This window comes from Tenrec ecaudatus, chromosome 1 (genome assembly GCF_050624435.1).
Source record: "Tenrec ecaudatus isolate mTenEca1 chromosome 1, mTenEca1.hap1, whole genome shotgun sequence".
In the NCBI taxonomy this organism is placed as follows: Eukaryota; Metazoa; Chordata; class Mammalia; order Afrosoricida; family Tenrecidae; genus Tenrec; species Tenrec ecaudatus.
Window position 1 is genome coordinate 176,349,996 of NC_134530.1, and position 21,485 is coordinate 176,371,480.

The 21,485-nt window shown below is 45.3% G+C and overlaps 1 protein-coding gene across 4 annotated transcripts in view; it reads left to right on the plus strand.

The window, feature by feature from the left end:
- The window catches only part of PBX1 (PBX homeobox 1), a 322,139-nt gene that overhangs the window by 259,817 nt on the left and 40,837 nt on the right, over positions 1-21,485 (plus strand). For 3 of the 4 annotated variants that reach the window (XM_075564285.1, XM_075564309.1, XM_075564301.1), the window contains exons 4-6: positions 1,429-1,619; positions 10,694-10,829; positions 21,313-21,472. In XM_075564285.1, the coding sequence (XP_075420400.1) occupies positions 1,429-1,619; positions 10,694-10,829; positions 21,313-21,472 (487 nt within the window). The remainder of the gene's footprint in view (positions 1-1,428; positions 1,620-10,693; positions 10,830-21,312; positions 21,473-21,485) is intronic. The other variant, XM_075564295.1, reaches the window with a different exon arrangement.

The window sequence follows — 21,485 nt, forward strand, 5'->3', positions numbered from 1 at the left end:
TCAAGCAACCCTAAAGGATCTCTTCAGAGAAATAACTAGCAGATATGTATGCCTGTTAGTGGTCCTGTGTTCTTGAGAAATCTGGGAAAGCAATAGCATTGCGGCGTTGCCAATAATGAGTGTTTCTGCTATTAAGATGAACTTGGGGTCCCAGAGTCCTCGGTTCTCCGCGTCTGAAAGCATCACCATCTTTCATTGCCAATCTAATATATTTTTACAACATTGCTGTGAATTAATCGGTGAAGAGATATTTTATTGACTGCCCAGCCAAGAAAACGAGAGATGTTAAGTAAAATTACAGGGAAGAGGGGGGTGGAGTGGGAATTGATTCCATCAAGGGAAGGGAAAGGACAGGAAAGGAAGTGAAGCCCCTGCTCGGAATATGATGTGTCCAGATGCTGGCTCGGGACTTCTCGTTTCCCGTCCGTGCCTTTGGGAATGGCCCTGCATCTCTCGGGCCATAGTTGGCCGCGTGTGAAAATCAGATGGTGGGATAAATGATGTCGAACTTCATTCCCAGCACTGACACTGTTTTTATCACCTGAGAGCTTTCCCTTGTGCAGAGAGAGTTCCTGAATGTTTGGAGTGGTTTCCACAAGGCCCCGAAATCCCTTTGTATTGTGGTGGCAGATTTCCTTGGTGTGGTATGAAAGGCAGGGAGTGAGTTTTCAGGAGGCCGGCATTAGAAATCCTTCTATTAAGCTAGGGTAGAAGTAGATTCAAGATCAGGCTCTCAGATGAGTTACCAAGGCTTCTCACGCCATGGTTCTGCGAGAATGTGTTTGTCGCGTATCTGGGCCCAAGCTGCATATTTGGAAGTTCTGCTACAGCAATTTAGTGGGCAAGGCAGAAAGTTCATACTGGGTCCATCTTTGACTGAGCGCTGAAGCAAAGGGTGGTATCCAAGCCCAGTTGCTCTCGAGTCAGATCCCACTGAGGACAACTCCATGCCATCACCGTGGAACTGTGCTCCAAGGTCTTTGCTGTGGCTGCTTTCTCAGAAATGGATCGCCAGGTCTTTCTTCCAAGGTGCCTCTGGGTGGCCGGGAGCTTCTAGTCTGTTCACAACTAAGCTCGGAACCTTTGCACTCTCGGGGTATGGGTGGTGATGTGAAATTTTTACTAGGTTCAGGTTCTTGCCTTCCCCTCAGTAAAATCATAGAAACACGAGAATTGAGAAGAAAACATGATTAAGAAATCTATTTTCCCTTAAAACCAAAACCCACATCAGGCTGATCCATAAAGACTAAAAAGGGTTTCCAGGCCTCCGTTATTCTGTCTCTCTAACGTTTCAAAATTTCAAAGCGGCATGTTTCATTTGTGAGAGGCGTGTGTGTGCTCACGTGCACAGTCTCACTCCCCAGACCTGGTGTGTGCAGCGGCTCGTACACCAAACATATTGTGGTGTTTATTGTCCTGCCCTTTCAGGCGTGCAACGAGTTCACCACCCACGTGATGAATCTCCTGCGAGAGCAGAGCCGGACCAGGCCCATCTCCCCGAAGGAGATCGAGCGGATGGTCAGTATCATCCACCGCAAGTTCAGCTCCATCCAGATGCAGCTCAAGCAGAGCACGTGTGAGGCAGTCATGATCCTGCGTTCCCGGTTCCTGGATGCGCGGTGAGTCATGAGGGACTGTCTTCTCCTGGGGAGACCCACTCACCAAGCCTGGCATCCCTGGGCTGACCCTCCATAGAAGCGTCCAGTGCCATCTTGTGGCATGCTGAGCCCTGTGGAAGCCTGTGGAAAGTGCTTAGGTGAGGTAAAGGAGGCTGCAGGACTGGCTGGCCCACTGGTGTCAGAACACACCAGGCAGGTGCCACTGCCTCGCACGCTGAGTGTGAACAGGGACAACACAGCTACCGTGATAGACTGGTAGGATGAAAACCGTGCCAAGTCCATTCTGACTCATAGCCACGTCAGAGGACAGGCTCCAGCGGGCCCAGTGGCTTTCTGAAGCTGTAAATCTCCTGGGGAACAGCTGGTGGCCTTGAACCACTGACCTTGTAGTTAGCAGCCGATTGATTGCATTAACTCACTACACTACCATCTTTATTGGTACATTGTATCCTTATGGGCCCGGAGCTGTCTTCATTGCATGTCACAGGAGTACTTGCTCCAGCTTATACAGTTCAGTTTGCTGGCCGGGTGGAATCTTTTCCATGCTATATATAGATAACAAGTGTTCTCAATTCAAATTGGACCCACACTTATAAATAGATTCCCACGGGCCAGACTCTAGGTCAAGTGTTAAGCATACAAAGATGAAGGCGATGCATATGAGGGGGCTAATAGATGGTCTGATATGGGCCCAGTATTATCTGCTCATGACTTTAGTTGTGAGTTCAGAGCCTTCAGGAGAAGAAATGTGGATAAGCCCTCTTGGAAAAGGAGGAAGAAGGACATCGGAGGACAGGCAGGAGGGCATCAGTTCTTGGCTCCAGGGATCTGTACGCATACCTTTGATCTGTTTGCTTGTTTTCCAGGCAGGCACATGGAGATATAGCCATGTCTTTTATCAACTACAAGAATGTGGAGATGGTCGCTCTTGTACATGAATTTTGAGAGCCTGGCTGTCTTTATGTGATCCACAGTTCATCTTAAATTAGCTCTCTTATAAATGCAGGTGTCACAAATCATTATTTCAACTTCTGAAAATAATTCCGAATGCAAGATTTTTATAATCAGATGGGCAGCTCTTTCAGGGGGCAATGCACCCTGTCCTGATCGATGGCTTGGCCTGTTTTCAATCAGACAGATTCATTCTTCTGTTGGCCTTTTTTTTGCTTTTCCACTTCTGTGATCCTGGGGGTGGTATTTAGCAATTGTACCCACACTTGCCTCTCTCCACAAATGTAGACTTCAGAGAGCATGAGCGTTCTCAGAACTCCCGAGCCCCTTCTCCTCAACACCCTTCCCCTTACTGCATTCGGGGCCAAGTAAGATATGACACCAGTGTTGGCTAGCAGAACGTGTCTGTGGGCCACTAGGATGCCGTACTGTACTTCCAAAATAAGGAAAGATCGCTTTTCCCACTTTGAGTCAGAATCCCTTGAAAGACAGTGGGTTTCCCAGGTAGAATGATGATGGACCCAGGGGAGAGAGACCCCCCCACCCCCACCCCATGCCTTCCCTTCACCCCACAGGCTGGTGCCAGCCACACGGGCTGCTGCCAGCCTGGCTGCTGCCATGCGGACTTCCTCCCAGGATGCCAAGTCCAGGTGACTGGTGGCCTCTGGCTGGGTCCTCCCTGGTCTGCAGCCGCCGGCACTCAGCATGCGTTCCTTACACCCTGTGGCAACTCCCCTCATTGAAATGCTGGAGCTGGTATTTATGTTGGCAGACCCTGAAAAAAAAAAAAAAAGAAGAAGAAAGCAAAAGAAAAGCTAGGCCCAGGCAGCCTTCCTTTCGAAGAAAGAAACCGAAGGAGGAGGGGAGACACAGAATCATTGTGCAGTCAAATGTCTTTTTTGGTGGTAATTCTGTTCGGCCTAGTTGAAGGTCAGCGTCTGAAAGACCCATGCCAAGCCCTGCTTTGTCCACATTTCCATCCTCCTCCCACCCTCTGCCCCCCAACACCAGCCTCTGCCTGGATGATTCTCTTTGGCACCAGAAAGACAGTCACTTTAAGACGAGGTCTCTTTTCTGCCTCTCAGCCAAGGTCCAAAGTAAAGGCAACGATTGTTACTCTTTTTATCATTGCAGTTTGGGGAACATTCAGTTGCTGTGAAAGGCCATAGGCCCAAGTGCCAGCCTACAGCTGAGCAAGCGGCTCCCAGTGTTTGCCCAGACCACCTGATGTGTGGGCTTCCTGTCATTGTCCCCTGAGTCACTCGCTATAACTGGGAGAGGTGGCTAAACACGCCTTTGCCCGAACATTCACATTTGCCTCTAAATCCGTGCATCGGATGAGCATGGCTTCTCCATAATTTAGGGCTGCCAAATAAAGTACAAGAGGGACTCTGGTTTTCAGCACTAGAATCCGTGTTGGTAATGTAATAGGTACATAGAATTGTTCGTTGATGCATACAAATTTAGCCATTTAAAACAAGACAATTTCTGTACACCCCAAGTCTGGGCTTTGCTGGCTGGTTCTCTGCTCTCGCAAGGCGGAGACAATGAAGGGGCAAGCAGTCTTATGACGCTGAAATCAAGGGCTTGATGGAAGTTCCGGGTCACCTTCCGAGCTCACTGTAGCCGCTGGCAGAATCCACTTCCTTATGGGTGGAGGGTGAGGTGCTCTCCGTGAAGAAACTGCCTCGCCTCATAGGCAGTTCACAATATGTGATAGTTGTCATGCTTCCTGGAGCCCCATGAGAGAAGCTTCTGAATTTAAGGCTTTGGTCTCACCTCCCTTTACTGATCAATTGCCTCATCACGGGAGGGACGTAGCTACAGGCCCCTGGAGGACGCACGGACCTGTCCACTGGCAGGTCAGAATCTTGCAGACCATTGAAAATTCTACTTGTGCCCACTGCCTTTGGGCGCCTGGGCCAGCTCCGTCCCACTCTCTCGCACTTTGACTTAACTGTGTCAGAAAAGCTGTCCCGGAAAAGTCCCATTAATTCACAACCATTCAACACTGATTACCTCCTGATGGGAACCAAAGGAACCCAGCTGGTGCTATGGGTTAAGTATGAGGCTGCCAGCCTCACTGGCAGTGCCTGGAGAAAGGCGCTCTCCTCCCATAAAGATTTACATAGATCGGGTCACTCCTTAGCTTAGAATGGGCTAGATGCCAATGGTTTTAGGTTGGGGCTTTTGCTCTGAAGCAAGGATTGGATTGTGCTATAAAACTTTATACTTTTTTTTTACCAGCACTATAAACAGTTGAGAGGGAGTAAGTGATAGTTAATAAAATTATTTTCGTTGCTACTTCATAACTGTCATTTTGCTACTGTTATGAATCAGGTGACCCCTGTGAAAGGGTCGTTCAACCCCTAAAGGGGTCACGACCCACCAGTTGAGAACGACTGAACTAGATGGAGCTTGTGTAGAACCATCATCCATTCTATTCAAGGTCATCATAGATGGACCCTGATGGGAAAATATGGAGTCTCAAACCCATACACAAAACAAAACAAAAGTCCAGGCCTACTAGACTGGTTGACATTAGAGGTTTTCCCAAGACTATTGACCTGAAATACTCTTTAAATGTTGATCTGAAACGAACCTCTGAGGTCACCTTGTACCGAAATAACAATTTGGCTCCAAAAATAGTGAATATTACCCCTAAGCACTGTGCTCTTTTTAAAATTCACATGAGGCCCCGATGGTAAATAACCGAAAAACCAAACTCACTGCCACTGAGTCAATTCCAACTCATAGCAACCCTATAGGACAGGGTAGAACTGCCCCTGTGAGTTTCTGAGACTGTCACTGTTTACAGGAGTAGAAAGCCCCATCTTTCTCTTGCACAGTGATTAGTGGTTTTGAACTGCTGACCTTGTAGATCGCAGCCCAACTCAGAACCATGACACCTCCTGGACTTCTACATGGTCAATAGTTACTGTAAAACAAAGATAATAATTCAAGAGGGCAGGGGAAGTAGATTGCTGGAAGAGGAACCCCCAGGTCAGAAATAATAAGAATGTTCACCCATGATGAGGATCGCGTCTGTTGTCACTGAAGAACTCGTTTAAAAATGGTTGAATGGAAACCTAAACCGTCATGTAAATCCTGTGCCCGAACACAGTAAAATATTACTGAAAACCAAAAACACTGCATGCTGTACATATACAGGAAGTGCATCTGGCACACAGATAGGAGGTCAGCGGACTGGACCAGGTACTCTACCTGAAAGGGGGCTTAATCTCAAAGGAGCAACTGTACATTGCTAGATAGAAGGAATAACATGAGCTAAGACAGTGGTTCTCAACCTTCCTAATGCCGCGACCCTTTCATGCAGTTCCTCATGTGGTGATGACCCCCAACTATACAATTATTTTCATTGCTACTTCATAACTGTCACTTTGCTACTGTTATGAATTGGGCGACCCCTGTGAAAGAGTCGTTCAACCCCCAAAGGGGTCACGATCCACAGGCTGGGAACCGCTGAGCTAGGAGGAACAGCATAATTTAACTTCAGCCCGCCTTACTTACCATGGAGGACTGGCGATGACTTAGGTAGGCATCAGGATGTCCAATGGGAGCCGTGCACAGCTCCTACCCTAGAAGGCGAGACACATTCACACAAGGGCTCTCGACCGGTTCTTTCATGGCTGATGCTGCAAATTGCAACAGGCCTAGATGGACCCAGTGTGGGTCTGCCTGAGCGGCAACTGGGCCAGGAAACCAGTGGAGTGAAGTCTCAGAAGAGGCACAGTGAGCCCTTTGAGACGCCTGATGCAGGGGAGAGTAGGTTATTGGCAGGACGGGAGAGCATCCATTCATATGCACTGGCCGCCATCTTTGTTCACGACTCTGCCTGTCTGGAGCTTTGGTGCCATGCGAATGCTGTTCTGGTTTTCTAGGAGGGAGATCACATTTCTATCAGGGTATCAGCCCATGCGTTGTTTTTTTCTGTTCTGGTGATTTTTCCAGTGCGCCCAGATTTTATAAATACAGGTTCATTCTGTTTTTCTTTGCCAGCCATGACTGAACAGGGAAGAACTAGTTTGAAGCCCTTGATGCAAACATGTGTCAAATGCCGTGGAGGAGACATACATAGGCACGGGAGCATGAAAGCCATGGGTGTCTGTGGGGAATGGAAAACATATGATATGGCGAGATGAAATTATGCAGAGCATGTGTAGAAGTGGGGGTGAATGAGACACTAGGGATAGAACAAATGCACGCGGAAGTCTGAACGGTCCCAGGAAGAGTCTGGCTCCATCCCACTAAGAGTCTGCAGCTCGCAGCGGTGTCTCAGCAGGAAGTGGAGGGATTCACCGTGCGAGTTCTCCAGTCGGGTTTCCAGGGATTCACGTTCTGGCCTCCACTCAAGCTACTCCTGCGATCGAGTTCAGATAGCGGATCATCCCCCAGGCTCCATGTTCTCATCTGCGGAACAGGGATAGCCCTATAAGCAGAATTAAATACAACAATCGGACAAGGCAGCATCGGGTATGGCGCATATTCACAGAACAGGTTAGCTCTTATCGTATTAATAATTACATGTCCTACACAGTATATAACTATGCGATAATGATTATTAATGGTGACATACCAGATCAGTATTTCATAAAAACTACTTTGGCAATTCTCTTGAAGATGAGCTGAACTGGAGTAGAAACTAGTGCGGGGACCGTTATTGACACCTATGATCCTCAACATGGAGGAACACAGTACAGCCTAAGAAACACCTTCCCTATTCAAATATTCATGAAACAAGCCAACAATGTATTTTAAAATAAAGAATGATTTCAACTAGAGTGAAACAGGATTTTAGTCTGGGTATTCGCTCTCCTTCTATTGGGCTGACCAGGCACCATATTTGGCAAGCACCTGTCCAGAGTTAGACTGTCTAGCATGGCAGCAACTCGCCACATGCTGTTATTTGGATTGAAGTTATTTGTTGTTCTTGTTGTCAGGTGCCACTGACTCAGTTCTGAATCTTAGTATCCCTACAGAGTCCAACACTGGCTGGTCCTACACCACCCTCACCATCAATGCTATACGTGAGCCCATTCTTGTAGCCACTGTGTCAATCCATCGTGGTGAGTGCCATCTTCTTTTTCATTGATGCTCTGCCAAGCTGCCAAGCTTGATATCCTTCTCCAGAGACTGTTCCTTTCAGATAACCTGCCTAAATAAGCGAGTCCAAGTCTCCCCATTCATACATTTAAGGAGCGTTCCGGCTGTACTTCTCTCCAAACAGATTTGTCCTTCCTCCTGGCATTAAGTAGAATTTAAGGTGGTACTCTTCAATCACAGTAGCCAGTTGGCCTCTGCTCAACAGCCCCATGTCACTCATGGCTACCGTATTGGACAGCCGGCAGTAAGCACGTGTGCATCACTGCAAAAAGTGCAATTAGGCAACACTGGTTTAGACCATCATCCAAAAGGCAGTGGCTCCTTGAAACCCAGTTTTCAAATGGCCGTGGCCACAAGGGTAGAACAAAAGGTGAGATAGGAAAGAGAAGGGCAGCACTTGTTTTGAGGCCCAAATAGGAACCACCCAGCCTCACTCCCAGGCCGAGGTGCCTGCTAAACACTCAGATTATTGAAGGCACCAACAAGTGCAACTTAACAGATACTAGAAACTATCTGTGGTGATGTGGTTGCAAAACACCAAATTTCTTTCTTAAGACATTTTCTCTGGGTGATTCGCCACCAACCTCCCCAACCATTGTGTCTCTTCATAATGATCAAATAGCTTCCTCGTTTCTTACACACTGACCATCACAGCGTCTGGTTGACCTGCAACCACAGACGTTAGTGGGCTGAGCTGATAACACTTCAAACCAAGCAAAGAAACAAGGTGTCGTAGTGCGATGGTCTGATCATCCGGTGGGTTTTCTGCTAGACTTCTTGACATTCTGAACAAAAAGGCCCTGATACTAGGATTTCCGAGACCCTCAGTTAGGGCTGCCTCTGAAACAAGCACCAAGGGAGTCCATCAGAGTAGATGGGACCACCCCAGGAAGGTCTCACTGTAAGCCAAGACGAGGGCCAGGAACAGCTGTCTGCACCATCCCCACACCAGCAGCCCGCTCCAGAGAGGCTTCCTTTGAGCTCCATTGGAAGAGTCCCAAAAAATACACTCTGATGCTAATGCAAACAACTGATTGAAGGAACTTGAACGGAGGCTCTCGCAATTAGAGAAGCCATCAGGGCCGGGTTCCCTAGACCCAAAACAACTGCCTCCTTCAGGGAAAGCAGCGCAGCTACAGGCTAGGCAAAGACTTGCCTGGTGACCAAATGTAGCCACTTGGTCATCTACTTCATATTCCTATCACATAAGAGTTTTAAGCACAAGCTTACTTTCTAGTTGGGCATCTTAATCCAATCCATCTAAATTCTGACGCTGGGTAACCCAGTAACTCCTAGTGATTCGGAGAAGTGACTTAGGCTCGGCATAATTTGGACAGATGTGGTTCATACCTACAGACAGATGGTGCTCATCCGGTAAAATCAGGTACTTTATTGTGCTAATTAACCCAAATGGGACCCTGAAAATACAGTATTGGCTGAATTTCTTGTCTAGTAAGGCGATCTCAGTGTTTTCTGGTGGTTAAATGTGGGAGATTCTAAGTTCTAGCTAAACCAGGGATGTTCTGGAGATTGTTCCGATCCATACAGAAACACCGCTGATAAAAGCATGCATGTCAGAAGCACTCATTGAGCTCATTAAAAATGACAGCCCACAGTCTCATGGAGGGGCCACGGGTGTCTGCAGGGAGCCTGGGACCAGGCCCCTCATTGTCCACAGGCCTTAGCTGTGAGGAGGCAAGGAAAGAATTCTCACGATTAGTTAGTTAGCACTTTTTTGTAAGGCAGAAAATTGCCCCCTTTTTTGGTTAAGGTTTTTCTAACTTTTATCAACCTGTATAATAATAAGAGGCATCTGTGAATTGTTTTTGTTTGTTTGCTTCTTTTTACCATTTAGCAGCTGCTGTTGCTTAAGAAGTGGCCAATGGACTTCTTTTGAAGGAGGTCAGAGTAAAGGGGTTAATCTCAGTGAGCCCTGGACCCTCTTACCCAGCCTCCTCCATTTGAAAAATGTTGCTATTGGGTGCATTTAATGGGAGAAGAGGAGGGAGAAAATGGTAATTTATTTGTGCCTTACGGCTGCAAAGTCTCCGTGTAATTGCCAAGAGGGAATTTCTGTAGAAGAAACAGTCTGGGTTTTCTAGTCAGACCAACCTGAACTAATAACTTGGCTCTCTCGTCATGTGCCACTGGAGGGACATTTGAACTCATTTCTCCATCAACGAATGGATGTAACCATAGGTACCTTGATTGTGGTGGAAAAGGGGTCACTTGGATTGGTTGCCAAGAGGAGTAAGGCCCACTATCTAGGACAGCAGTTCTCAGCCTGTGGGTCGCGCCCCTTTTGGGTGTCGAACGACCCTTTTACAGGGTTGCTCAAGACCATCGGAAAACACATAAATATTTCACAATCTATAATTACATTATTATTTTGTGACTAATCACTATGCCTTAATTATGTTTAATTATGTTCAATTTATAACAAAATAGATCCTGCAGATCAGATATTTCATTACGATTCATAACGGTAGCAAAATTACAGTTATGAAGTAGCAATGAAAATGTTATGGCTGGGGGGTCACACGTGAAGAACTGTGTTAAAGGGTCGCGGCATGGGGAAGGGTGAGAACCACTATCTAGTAACTCATGGAAAGAAAAGCTGCCGCTTCTGCCCTCACTGCCCCTACTCCAATGATGGTGAGGGCAGAATGGTTCTCTAGGCTGTCTGTTGAAGAAACTGAGGCTGAGAGGGCTACTCACAGTCACCCAGCTCCAGGATTCAAAGCCAACATTGCTAAACTACTGAAAGGTCATGGCCCGCACCAGGGTATAAATATTTTCCATCCTTCTGTCCAGTACCTCCATGGTACATGTCGAAGGATGCTACAGATGCGTATGGTGATGGCGGAGGCAGCTAGCCCCATTTGGGGAGCTCTTCCGGTTGACCTTTTTAAAATAAACACGTGTCTATTTCCTAAAGCAGCTCTTCTCTTCATTTACTTAGAACTCTTTCAGTTGTCATTTTCTTTCTCTTTGTCAAGGCGGAAGAGACGGAATTTCAACAAGCAAGCTACGGAAATCCTGAATGAATATTTCTATTCCCATCTCAGCAACCCTTACCCCAGTGAGGAAGCCAAAGAGGAGTTAGCCAAGAAGTGCGGCATCACAGTCTCCCAGGTAAGGGCCCCCTCCCTAGACACAGCCGAGAGCCTCACCGGGGAAGACCTTCCTGGCAGGGTCTGGCTTTACTGAATGAATCTGCCTTGCCAATGCCATCACCCAAATCCTTAAAATGGCAAGGCAAGCCCATGATGCATACTCGGGGCTACAAAAATGCTCCTGGAAAACAGAAATGGAAAGATAATGGAATCTTTCCCCCAGGACCACTTTAAAACCTCCTGTCAAATGCGAACTTCCAGGTAAGTGGCTTGCTGAGAAGGACACAAGCAAGAGGATTGGCATTGCATCTGTCATCAAAAAGCAGCTTTCAAGATCTGTATAGACGTGCAGGACTGTCTCTGATAGGATAATGTCTATGCGAATGCACGGGAAGCCAGGTATTACAACTATCACTCAGATTCCCGTCGCAGCCACCAAAGCACACACACACTCGCTGTGGCTCTCGCACGCCGCCATCGAGTCTGTTTGAACTCATAGCAACCTTACAGGACAGGGTAGACTGTGCCCCCTCAGTGCAGTAGGCAGCACAGCAGTCTCATACTCAGGGGGTTGTACAGGACAATGGAAAGCTGCCCCACGGGTTTCTGAGGCTGTAACTCATTGCAGGAGTTGAAAGCCTCATCTTTCCCCCGTGGCGCCTCTGCAGTGGTTGTCGAACTGCTAAGCCTGCAGTTAGTAAGCCAGCGTGTGACCACTATGCTTCCATATGCAGAAACGTGAAGAAATCTGCCAACATCTTCAGCCTGAAATTAATCCCACAGGCAATCAAGATGTATTGATAATGATTGGTGTTTGGAATGCAAAAGATAATGGAATCGTCGTTGTTGCTAGGGACAAAGCTGAAGATCATAGGACAGATTTTGCATGGCCAACTATGACTTCTTTTTACAGTTTTATTAGGACGTAATCCACATATCATACCATTCAGTCGTTGAATCATATCAAGAAGAATTGTACCATCACTTGGAACATTTTCCTCTTTCCTGGATCCCTTGTTATTAGCACCCCCTTCCCACCAACCTCCCCCGTCCTACCCCCAGAAAATCCACTTACTGTCTTTAGATCCACCCATCCTGGATTTCACATAGTGAAACGCATTCAAAAACAAAAAGGCTAACAACAATAACAAAATAAAATAGAGGAGAGAAACTTCAATTGAAAAGAAATCAGAAAATATTAAACACTAGAACCAGATTAAAATGGGTCGAAAGGGAGATAAAATGACAAGGTGTTAACATTTAACCTACCTGTATCTGCCATCATCCACTTTCCACTGTACTCTGCATGATAGCAAGGCCGTTCACATTCCTGACTTCTTCATTGCAAATACCACTTCTGTCAGCACAAAAGGTGACTATACACGGACTGCTCCGGACGGGAAGCACAGAAATCGAATTGACTACATCTGTGAGAAGAGACCCGGGAGATGCTCCATATCAGCAGCTAAAGCTAGAGGCTGATGGTGGAGCTGACCAGCAATTGTAAGCAATATGTAAGTGCATGTTGAAGCGGAAGGGAATTAAAACAACTCCGTGAGAGCCAAAGTATGACCTCGAGGCGATCCCATCCAAATTTCAAGAGTATTTCAAGGACAGATTTGATTCCTTAAACACTAATAACAAAAGCCCCAATGAAATGTGGGAGAATATCGAGAATAGCATATATGAAGAAAGCATGAGGTCATTACAAAGTTAGGAAAGAAAGTAAAGATCAAGGCGGATGGCAGAAGATACTCGGAAACTTGCTCTTGATCATAGAGCAGTGAAGACAAATGGAAGACGTGATGACGTCAGCAAGCTGAACCGAACATTTCAAAGAGCAGCTCAAGAAGGCAAAGTCAAATATTGAATGAAATGTGGCAAAGAGCAAGATTTAGAAAACCAAAACGGAAGACTATGCTCAGCATATCTGAAACTAAAAGAACTTAGCAGAAAATGCAAGCCGCCGGTTGCACTATAGAAAGATTCTGTGAGCAGAATATTGAATGATGCAGGAAGCATGAAAAGAAGGTGGGATGAACACAGGCAGTCACCCAAACAAAAAGAACTAGGTGACATTGAACCACATCAGGAGGTGGCAGATGATGAGCCAATGGAACTGAAGGAAGAAATCCAGGCTACACTGAACGCATTAGTGAAAAACAAGGAATTGATGGAATACTGATGGAAATGTTCCCACAAGCTGATGAAGCACTAGAAGCACATCTATCCCAGGAGATTTGGAAGACAGCTACTGGCCAGCTGACTGGAAGAGATCCACATCTGTACCCATTCCAAAGAGAGGTGACCCACAGAACGTACAAATTAAGGACACTGTCGCTGATATCACATGCAAGTAAGATTTTCTGAAGAGCCTCCAGCAATAGTGTTAGGAGTACATTGACAGGTTGTTTGAACAAACAAATCTATCTTGGGAAAAGGACAGCCAGTGTGCTATGCTCCGTCGAGGTGAGGACCGCAGCCTTTGCCTCACTTACTTTGGACATGTTGTCAGGAGAGACTGGGCCCTAGAGAAGTCCATCCTGCTTGGTCAAGTAGAAGGGCAGGTAAAAAGAGAAAGGTCCACAGTGAGATGGATTGCCCCGGGGCTCCAACAATGTGCTCAAACATACGAACAACTACGGGTGTCCCAGTTGTCTCCTTCTGATGTACGCAGGGGTCACTGTGAGTCAGAATCAACTCCATGGCACCTAACAAGAAGAGCATGAGAGTGCCAACCCGGGTAGGAGAGGACTAAGTACTGTGTCAGAAAGAGAGAAAGTTCTTCTGACCGAGTACTTCCACACCTCCAATGGGTGAAGTGTCATAGAAAGACTCCGAAAGTGGCCCGCATTTCTCGTGCCAACCCAGAGAATTGTGCAGTCAGTCAATGGGTCTAATGATAAAAACGTTTGAAATGAAAGAGCCTTACATGTCTTATCTTGCTTGATGTGCTGACTCTAAAACGGACGCCGGGTAAACATTTTAACATGCCCCTGTGATGACATTGGAATGGATGCTCAACATGGCATTGGGGATCATCTTCACTCAAAAATCCGTAACCATTGCAGGCTCCTGTTGGCTTGGAAACCAAAACATTCACTTCCCTGAGTCCACTCTGACTCAAAGCGACCCTATAGGACCAGGTAGGACTATCTTTGTGGGTTTCCAAGACTGTTCATCTTGACGGGAATAGAAAGCCTCGTCTTTCTCCGCGGGAGTGGCTGGTGGTTTCGAACCGCTGCCCTTGTGGTTGAAAGCTCAATGCTTAACCACTTTATCAGCAGGACTCCTAAGGTAGATAGATAGTATGTTTATAAACCTGAAGTCCCCCCAAATCATATGAAGTTAGCAAGTTTAGCATTATTTATGTTTGTATTCAAGATTCTAGTTGAGACCAGTAATGGTAGTTTTGAAACCAATCAGAGAGAATGTTCTCGGGAATGAAGTCCCCAACCAAAACAAAATATGCTGATATCATCAGGAAAAGCAAGTCCAGGGGGCAGTGGAGCAGGAATGGGGAAGTAGGGGTTTGAGGGCAAGGAGAGAGACTCGATGGTTTATTCTAATGAGAAGCTTCACCATATATACACCATTGAAATAGATGCTTCTCTGTGCATACTGAGCATCTGTGCCTCCTTGAATCACATCTTGGCTCTCATTATTCCACCATCAGGAATCCCATCGGCTTTTGTTCAGCTGAGCAGAATTATGGCCAGTAGGAATATAGAATCCCACAGAGGGTATTCACAAGGAAGGATTGCCAGGGCCTCTCCAGCAGACGTGGGTGATTTCTCAGAAACCTTGGGAGCATCCTTTCATTTGAGGACAGTGTGAAACAATTCTTTTGTAACCCAGAGCTACCGTAGTGTTTTGATCCAGCTGAAGGTCATGTACAATCTTGACAACTCTGAGAAAGCAGCACTTCACTGGTCCAATTCAAGTGGCCCAGATTTGTCTAGAGCTCTAGTAACCATTCTTGAGAAGATCTAGCCCCTTTGTCCACCAAAATGGAGAAGTAATCGTGTGTGTGTTTTAAATCTTTGCTGAAAGTGCAAACAGTATTTCCAAGTGTATGAAGACCTCATTAGCTCACGAATCAATGAGTTATGGTCATGACGTCTTCTGCCTCTAAAGGAGAATTCAAGCTCCATCTGGGCCTGATTTCTCCATCCCATCTGCACTGGAGGTTAAATAATGGCTAAAGAAACAGAACTGTATTGTATTTAGATAAAAGCTGGAAAGCTGGCCAGGGCCCACCTTTCCTCCCTCCTTTATGGAAACTGAGTTTGCAGATTGCCTATCCACAGGATTATGCATTGTGTTAGCTTTCCCTTTCTTCCGTGCACCCCCTGCCACTCCATCTCCCACCCCTTCCCCAGTCACTCCCTTCCACATCAACTGCATTGTTCTAGTTTTCCCAACAGGACCCAGAGGAAGACCTTATGGTCCCAGATCATAGACATTTGGGATTTTAGGGAACGTACTATTTTTGAGCCTCTGTTGCCCCATATGCCAATTATGTTTGTTTGACCACATGAGGCAGTAAATCATCTTCAGGTTCCCAAAGCAGGCAGTGGGGGTGATGCCTTTCGGGCTCAAATAGTTTTGCCCTGTTTGTTTTTGTTATTAATCACTTTCTTAGAATACTCTGGACTTGGCTTCCTTTTTAGATTTTCCTTCCTCCCTTAACTATTCCTTCCTGCTCAGTCTTCTTCCAGGATCTGTTGTCTCTACTCTTGCCTCTCTGACTTGTAGCAACCCAGCAGGACAGAGGAAACTGTCTCCTAGCCCTGGTGGCATAATGGTTACATGTTGAGCTGCTAACCACAAGATCAGCAGCTCAAAACCACCAGCAGCTCCCTGGGAGAAGATGAGGCTTTCCACAGTCTCAGAAACTCACAGGGGCAGTTCTACCTTGTCCCGTAGGGTTGCTATGAGTTGGCATTGACACGATGGCGGTGAGTTTGGTTGGCTTTAGAGTGTTTCCAGAGTTGTAAAGGTTGTAACTTATCTTCTACACATTGTAAAGTTGACACTTAACTTCATGGAAGCAGAATGCACATCTTTCCCTTCCCTGCAGAGCAGCTGCTGGATTTGAACTGCTGATCTTTTTGGCTCGTGGCCAAGTGACTACTGTGCCACCAGGGACACTTCAGTGTCTCTAAATGGAAAGAACCAACCAACAAACGAGTGCATTTGAGTCCATCCCAACTCCCAGTGGCCTGCTAAAACAGCAGAGAAGTGCCCTGCAAAGTTTGTGAGGCTGATCTCTGCAGGAGCTGGTGTTATAGCATCTTTTCTCGCACACAGTACCAGGGGAGCTTGAACCACTGACCTTCCAGTGTGCAGCTGAATCCTTAACCTCCACACCACATATTGTTCCCATGCACCTGCAAACTTTCTTTCCTCAGCGTTCCTTTCTTCTCGGCGGGCCTTTGCCAATGGTCCTTACCCACCTTTTTAAGTCATGAATTCTTTTAAAATCTGCTGACTGCCATTGATTCCTCTCCTGACACGAAACCAAAATGCTCTGAAATATCGAAATCCATCTATTGACACCATCCTCTCCCATGATCCTTGAAGAGCCCTTCCTCTGTACCATTGTCCCTCCAAGTATTATGCACAGATAGCAACAGTGGCCTCCTGGGAGCTGAGCAGAAAGGTGTGTGCTTAGGCCTCTCTATGGCCCTGAAAATCCTGGATCAGAATTTTGAGGGGCGGGAGGTGGCGGGGAGATGGTGGGAGGACCCAGGGAATTGTCTCTTAACTGGCTCTCCATACATCCTTACCTTGGACACCATTGGGCTAATGGGGATTTGAACTGCACAAACCCACTGACTCCAGGATTTTTTTTCCATGTTGTGACTGCTTCGGTGAGTTCAGGGCTTGCTTGTATCTGCTTAAAATCTTGTGTGATCCCCAATCATGTCTGCACGGTCTGTCTGTACTTTCAACACTGGGGCCCACCGAAATCACAGCAGGGGAAAAATGCTTTGGTTTTAAGTTGGCAAGTGCATTTCACATGCATGTTCAAGGGTCAACCGCAATCTTGTCATTGTCACAACTGCAAAGAGATCTCTGTTTGTAGATCCAGATGATATACTCGCTGAACACCAAATTCATATCTTATTAGCTACTGGACTTTCCTATGAGTCTGCTCATGGGCTCTTCAAATGGAATATGTTAAAAAATGTGAATCAAATTCTAGCCACAAAATCGATTACTCCTCCGTCTTACCTCAGACTTTGTCATCTGTGTGCATCCAGTGCCAGTCCCATAGTAGACCCTTAGCACGTGATCTTTGCTTGCGAGGGACCTTAGGGAAACACTTCTGTCCACTGTCAAGGACATATGCTTAGCACCAGTGGGCCATGTAGAAAACACTGAACTGACCTCCCTTCTTCCTGACCAGCTCTCTTCCTCTCACTTAGCAGAGAGTCATTCCTACATTACAGCCCTTCTCTACTGCCTTTCTTCTCATTTTCTCATGGGTAGCTGCTTTAATCAGACCCCAGACATTTCTTTTCTGATCCAGAAGACCTCCCAAACTACTTTCATCTCTTTTCTTTCTTCCAGCTCATCCAGTTGCCTCAGAAAAATCTCCCTGCCTTTTTGACCTTCTTCCCATTCCATTTATAAATAAAAAACCCATCATAATTGGTTAGTGTGTTAGGCTTGGTTCTCTAAAGAAGCAAAACCAGGATAGTTAGACAGATGATTAGATAAATAGAGAGATAGATAGGTAGGTAGGTAGATAGATAGATAGATAGATAGATAGATAGATAGATAGATAGATAGATGAACAGACATTTATATCAAAGAAATGGCTCACACAGTTGTAGAAATGGTTTAAGTCCAGTTTGGTTTTAAGTCCATGGATTGGATGTTCAGCTGGAAGCTTTTCCTTTGTGATGGTGCCGAGGCTGATGATGAAACAGATGAATGATTATGATGAAGCTGGGAGACCATGGTTCATGGATGGAGAGGTGATGAGTCCAAGATTGGCAGGTCAGATGTTAGGCTGTGATGGCTCACTAGGTCAGCAAGCAATGTGGCGGGCCATTGGCTCAGGTCCCCAGGACCAGAATCAGTTGAGGTAAATCTGCGGTTCTCAACCTATGGTTCTCAACCCCTTTAGAGGTCGAACGACCCTTTCATAGGGGTCGCCCAAGACAATTGGAAAACACATATTTCTGATGGTCTCAGGAACCAAGACACCTCTCCTTTATCTGTCTCCAGACGTGTCCGCCCACATTCACATGCGCCCACATTCAAGTACTCAGCGTGAAGACAGTTACCCATGGTACACCATGCTTCAAGACAAAATTTCATTTATTTGTAATTAGAAATAAATATTTCACAATATATAATTGCCTATTGTTTTTCTGATTAATCACCATGCTTTAATTCGGTCCCATTTGTAACAATGAAAATACGTCTTGCATACCAAATACTTACATTATGATTTATAACAGTAGCAAAATTACTGTTATGAAGTAGGAACTAAAATATTTTTATGGCTGGGGGTGGTGTCACCACAACATGAGGAACTATATTAAAGGCATTAGGAAGGCTGAGAACCACTGAGCTAGATGAAGAATCCAAACCAGCAAGAAGCAAAGAAACTGTCTCAGCATTGACTTACGTAGGAGCAGGCCACACCCTTTGGGGAACTCCCCTTCAATTGTGCTTCATCCTAATCTTACAATTTCTCAGCTACTCACGGCAGATCCCGTCATGAGATTGATTGCACTGTGTCAGGTGGAATCCTGTGGGATTCCCTAAGAATTCCTAATCCAGCCAACTTGATAAAGAATTTAAATATCACAGCTAGTTTAGTGAGCATGATATTTAGAGAATCATGAGTTTCGAAGTGAGTTTAGGTATACAATGGTCCTTATCTGTACCCAGAAGTGCGCTCTAGAGTTTCTTCCTTCTGAAGTTTAACTCTGTTATGTTGTCCTGGAGGTGCCAACATTTATAATCAAGTGTTTACTTATTAAATTTTATTTTCCTCTCATTTGTTAATATTAGAATGATGTGGCTTGATTACACGCACACATAAAACACACATACACAGACAGATCAAAGGTATGGTACTGCTGTTATATTATAAGCTGGATAAGTCTTTGAGGGTCAGCCTTTTAAAAAGTTTTAACTTTCTTAATGAATTGAAAAAAATAAACATGCATAAGCAAATGTGGTGAAGAAAGCTGATGGTGCCCGGCTATCAGAAGATATAGCATCTGGGATCTTAAAGGATTGCAAGTAAACAAGCAGCCATCTAGCTCAGAAGCATCGAAGACCACATGGAAGAAGCACACCAGCCTGTGTGACCACGAGGTGTCAAAGGGACCAGGTATCAGACATCAAAGAACAAACATCATATCAGTGGGTGCCCACCTTCCCAATAAGATCACTGAAGACAAAGTGGGTGCATAAGCAAATGTGGTGAAGAAAGCTGATGATGCCCGGCTATCAAAAGATATAGCATCTGGGGTCTTAAAGGCTTAAAGATAAAACAAGCAGCCATCTAGCTTAGAAGCAAGAACAAAAAATCATATCATTGTAAATGAGGGTGAGTGCAGAGTGGAGACCCAAAACCCATCTGTAGGCAAATGGACATCCCCTTACTGAAGGGTCATGGGGAGGAGAAGAGCCAGTCAGGGTGCAGTGTAGCAACATTGAAACATACAACTTTCCTCTAGTTCTTTAACGCTTCCTTTCCCCAACTATCATGATCCCAATTCTACCTTACAAATCCAGCTAGAGCAGAGGATGTACACTTTTACAGACAGGAACTGGAAATACAGGGAATCCAGAACAGATAATCCTTTCAGGACCAGTGTTGAAAGTGGCGATACCTGGAGGGTGAAGGGAAGGTTGGGATAGAAAGGGGGAACCTATTACAAGGATCTCCATATAACCTCCTCCCTGGGGGGTGCACAACAGAAAAGTGGGTGAAGGGAGATGTCGGGCAGTATAAGATATGACAAAATAATAATAATTTATAAATTATCAAGGGTTCATGAGGGAGGGGGGCCAGGGAAGGAGGGGGGGAAAGTGAGGAGCTGATATTAAGGGCTCAAGTAGAAAGCATATATTTTGAGAATGGTGACGGCAACAAATGCAAAATTGTGCTTGACACAATGGATGTATGAATGGATTGCAATAAGAATTGTATGAGCCCCCAATAAAATGATTTTTTAATTAAAAAATAACTGTAATTTGGCCAGAATTTTCTCCACAGGCCATTTTAGTGGATGAATATAAATTATACATAATCTGTGGTATGCATTTTAGCAAATTCCCCTTCCTTCACAAAATGAAGTTTCTATTATAAGGCCCACACCATTTTTGTTCAGAATTGCATCTGGAATATGGGGCATAAAACTTTCTTCTCCAGGGTAGGAGGGAGGTAGGTCAACCTTGAATTTCACTGTGCCTCCTGTAGTGTTGGCCGAGGTCTTGCTATAAAGGCAATGGGCCCAGAGAATCAAGCCAGGATAGCTGCTGTGAGCCACAGGAAGGAAATAAATGAACAAATAAACATAAATTAAGATGATTTTTGTTGATTGGATAAACTTTCAAAGCCTAAGAGTCAGAAAAATCATCAGTTGTGTGTCCGTTTTCCTGTAGGTAGTACCATCAAGCTTTGTACAAGGTGCTTAGAATTTAAGTCCATATTAAAGGTATTGTACTTCTAAAAGTTTGAAGTTAACTCATTACATTATGTGTTGATAGAAATCGGAGTGGCTATTAATTGGTATGCATTTTTGTATGTATTTTCCTTACCCACAGCCCGATTTGGCATTATTAAGTGACAGACCTTTATTTTCCTCTAAAATGTTGTTTATGTTAGAGCTATACACAAAGGGACTCAGCAAATTTAATTCCTGAAATTATAAGGGCCCTTGTTCAAATGAGAGAGAAAGTTGAGACAGTGTGCTTTCTTCAAGATGACAGCCGTTAAAACCCGGTGGGCAGTTCAACTCTGCCCTGTAGGGGAGCTATGGATTGGAATTGACTCAGCAGCAGTGTTTATTGATTGCTTGTTTATTTACTTTTGTGTTTCAGTTAAATCATATCTTCCCAAATTTATTTGGCCTACTGTCCCTTTTAAGAAAAAAACAAGTACTCAGTAGTGCCCCTCTAAGCAATTAAACTCTTTTGTACTGTAGCTCATAATCCAGGCTAGAGTAAGGCTGGATCATTCCAGCACCGCCAGTACCATCCACTTTGGGAAACACTGGCTACAGGAGCATGGTTTTCAAATGGTTTGGGTAAATTTGGGGTATGTTGAGCAAGAGAGTATCATTTGGTACAGTCACTCACTGCCCTTAAAGCTCTTGATTCAAACCTTTTTAATGATTTTATGGAGTCGTAAGTAGGATGAGATGTGTAACTCCGCGTCATTAAAATCCCTGTAAGATATTCTGCCGCAAAACTTGTGAAGGGGTGGCCTGTTAACATTCTCGTCTTCTCTTAAACTTCTCTAGGTATCAAACTGGTTTGGAAATAAGCGAATCCGGTACAAGAAGAACATAGGTAAATTTCAAGAGGAAGCCAATATTTATGCTGCCAAAACGGCTGTCACTGCTACCAATGTGTCAGCCCATGGAAGCCAAGCTAACTCACCCTCAACTCCCAACTCAGCTGGTTAGTTTTTACT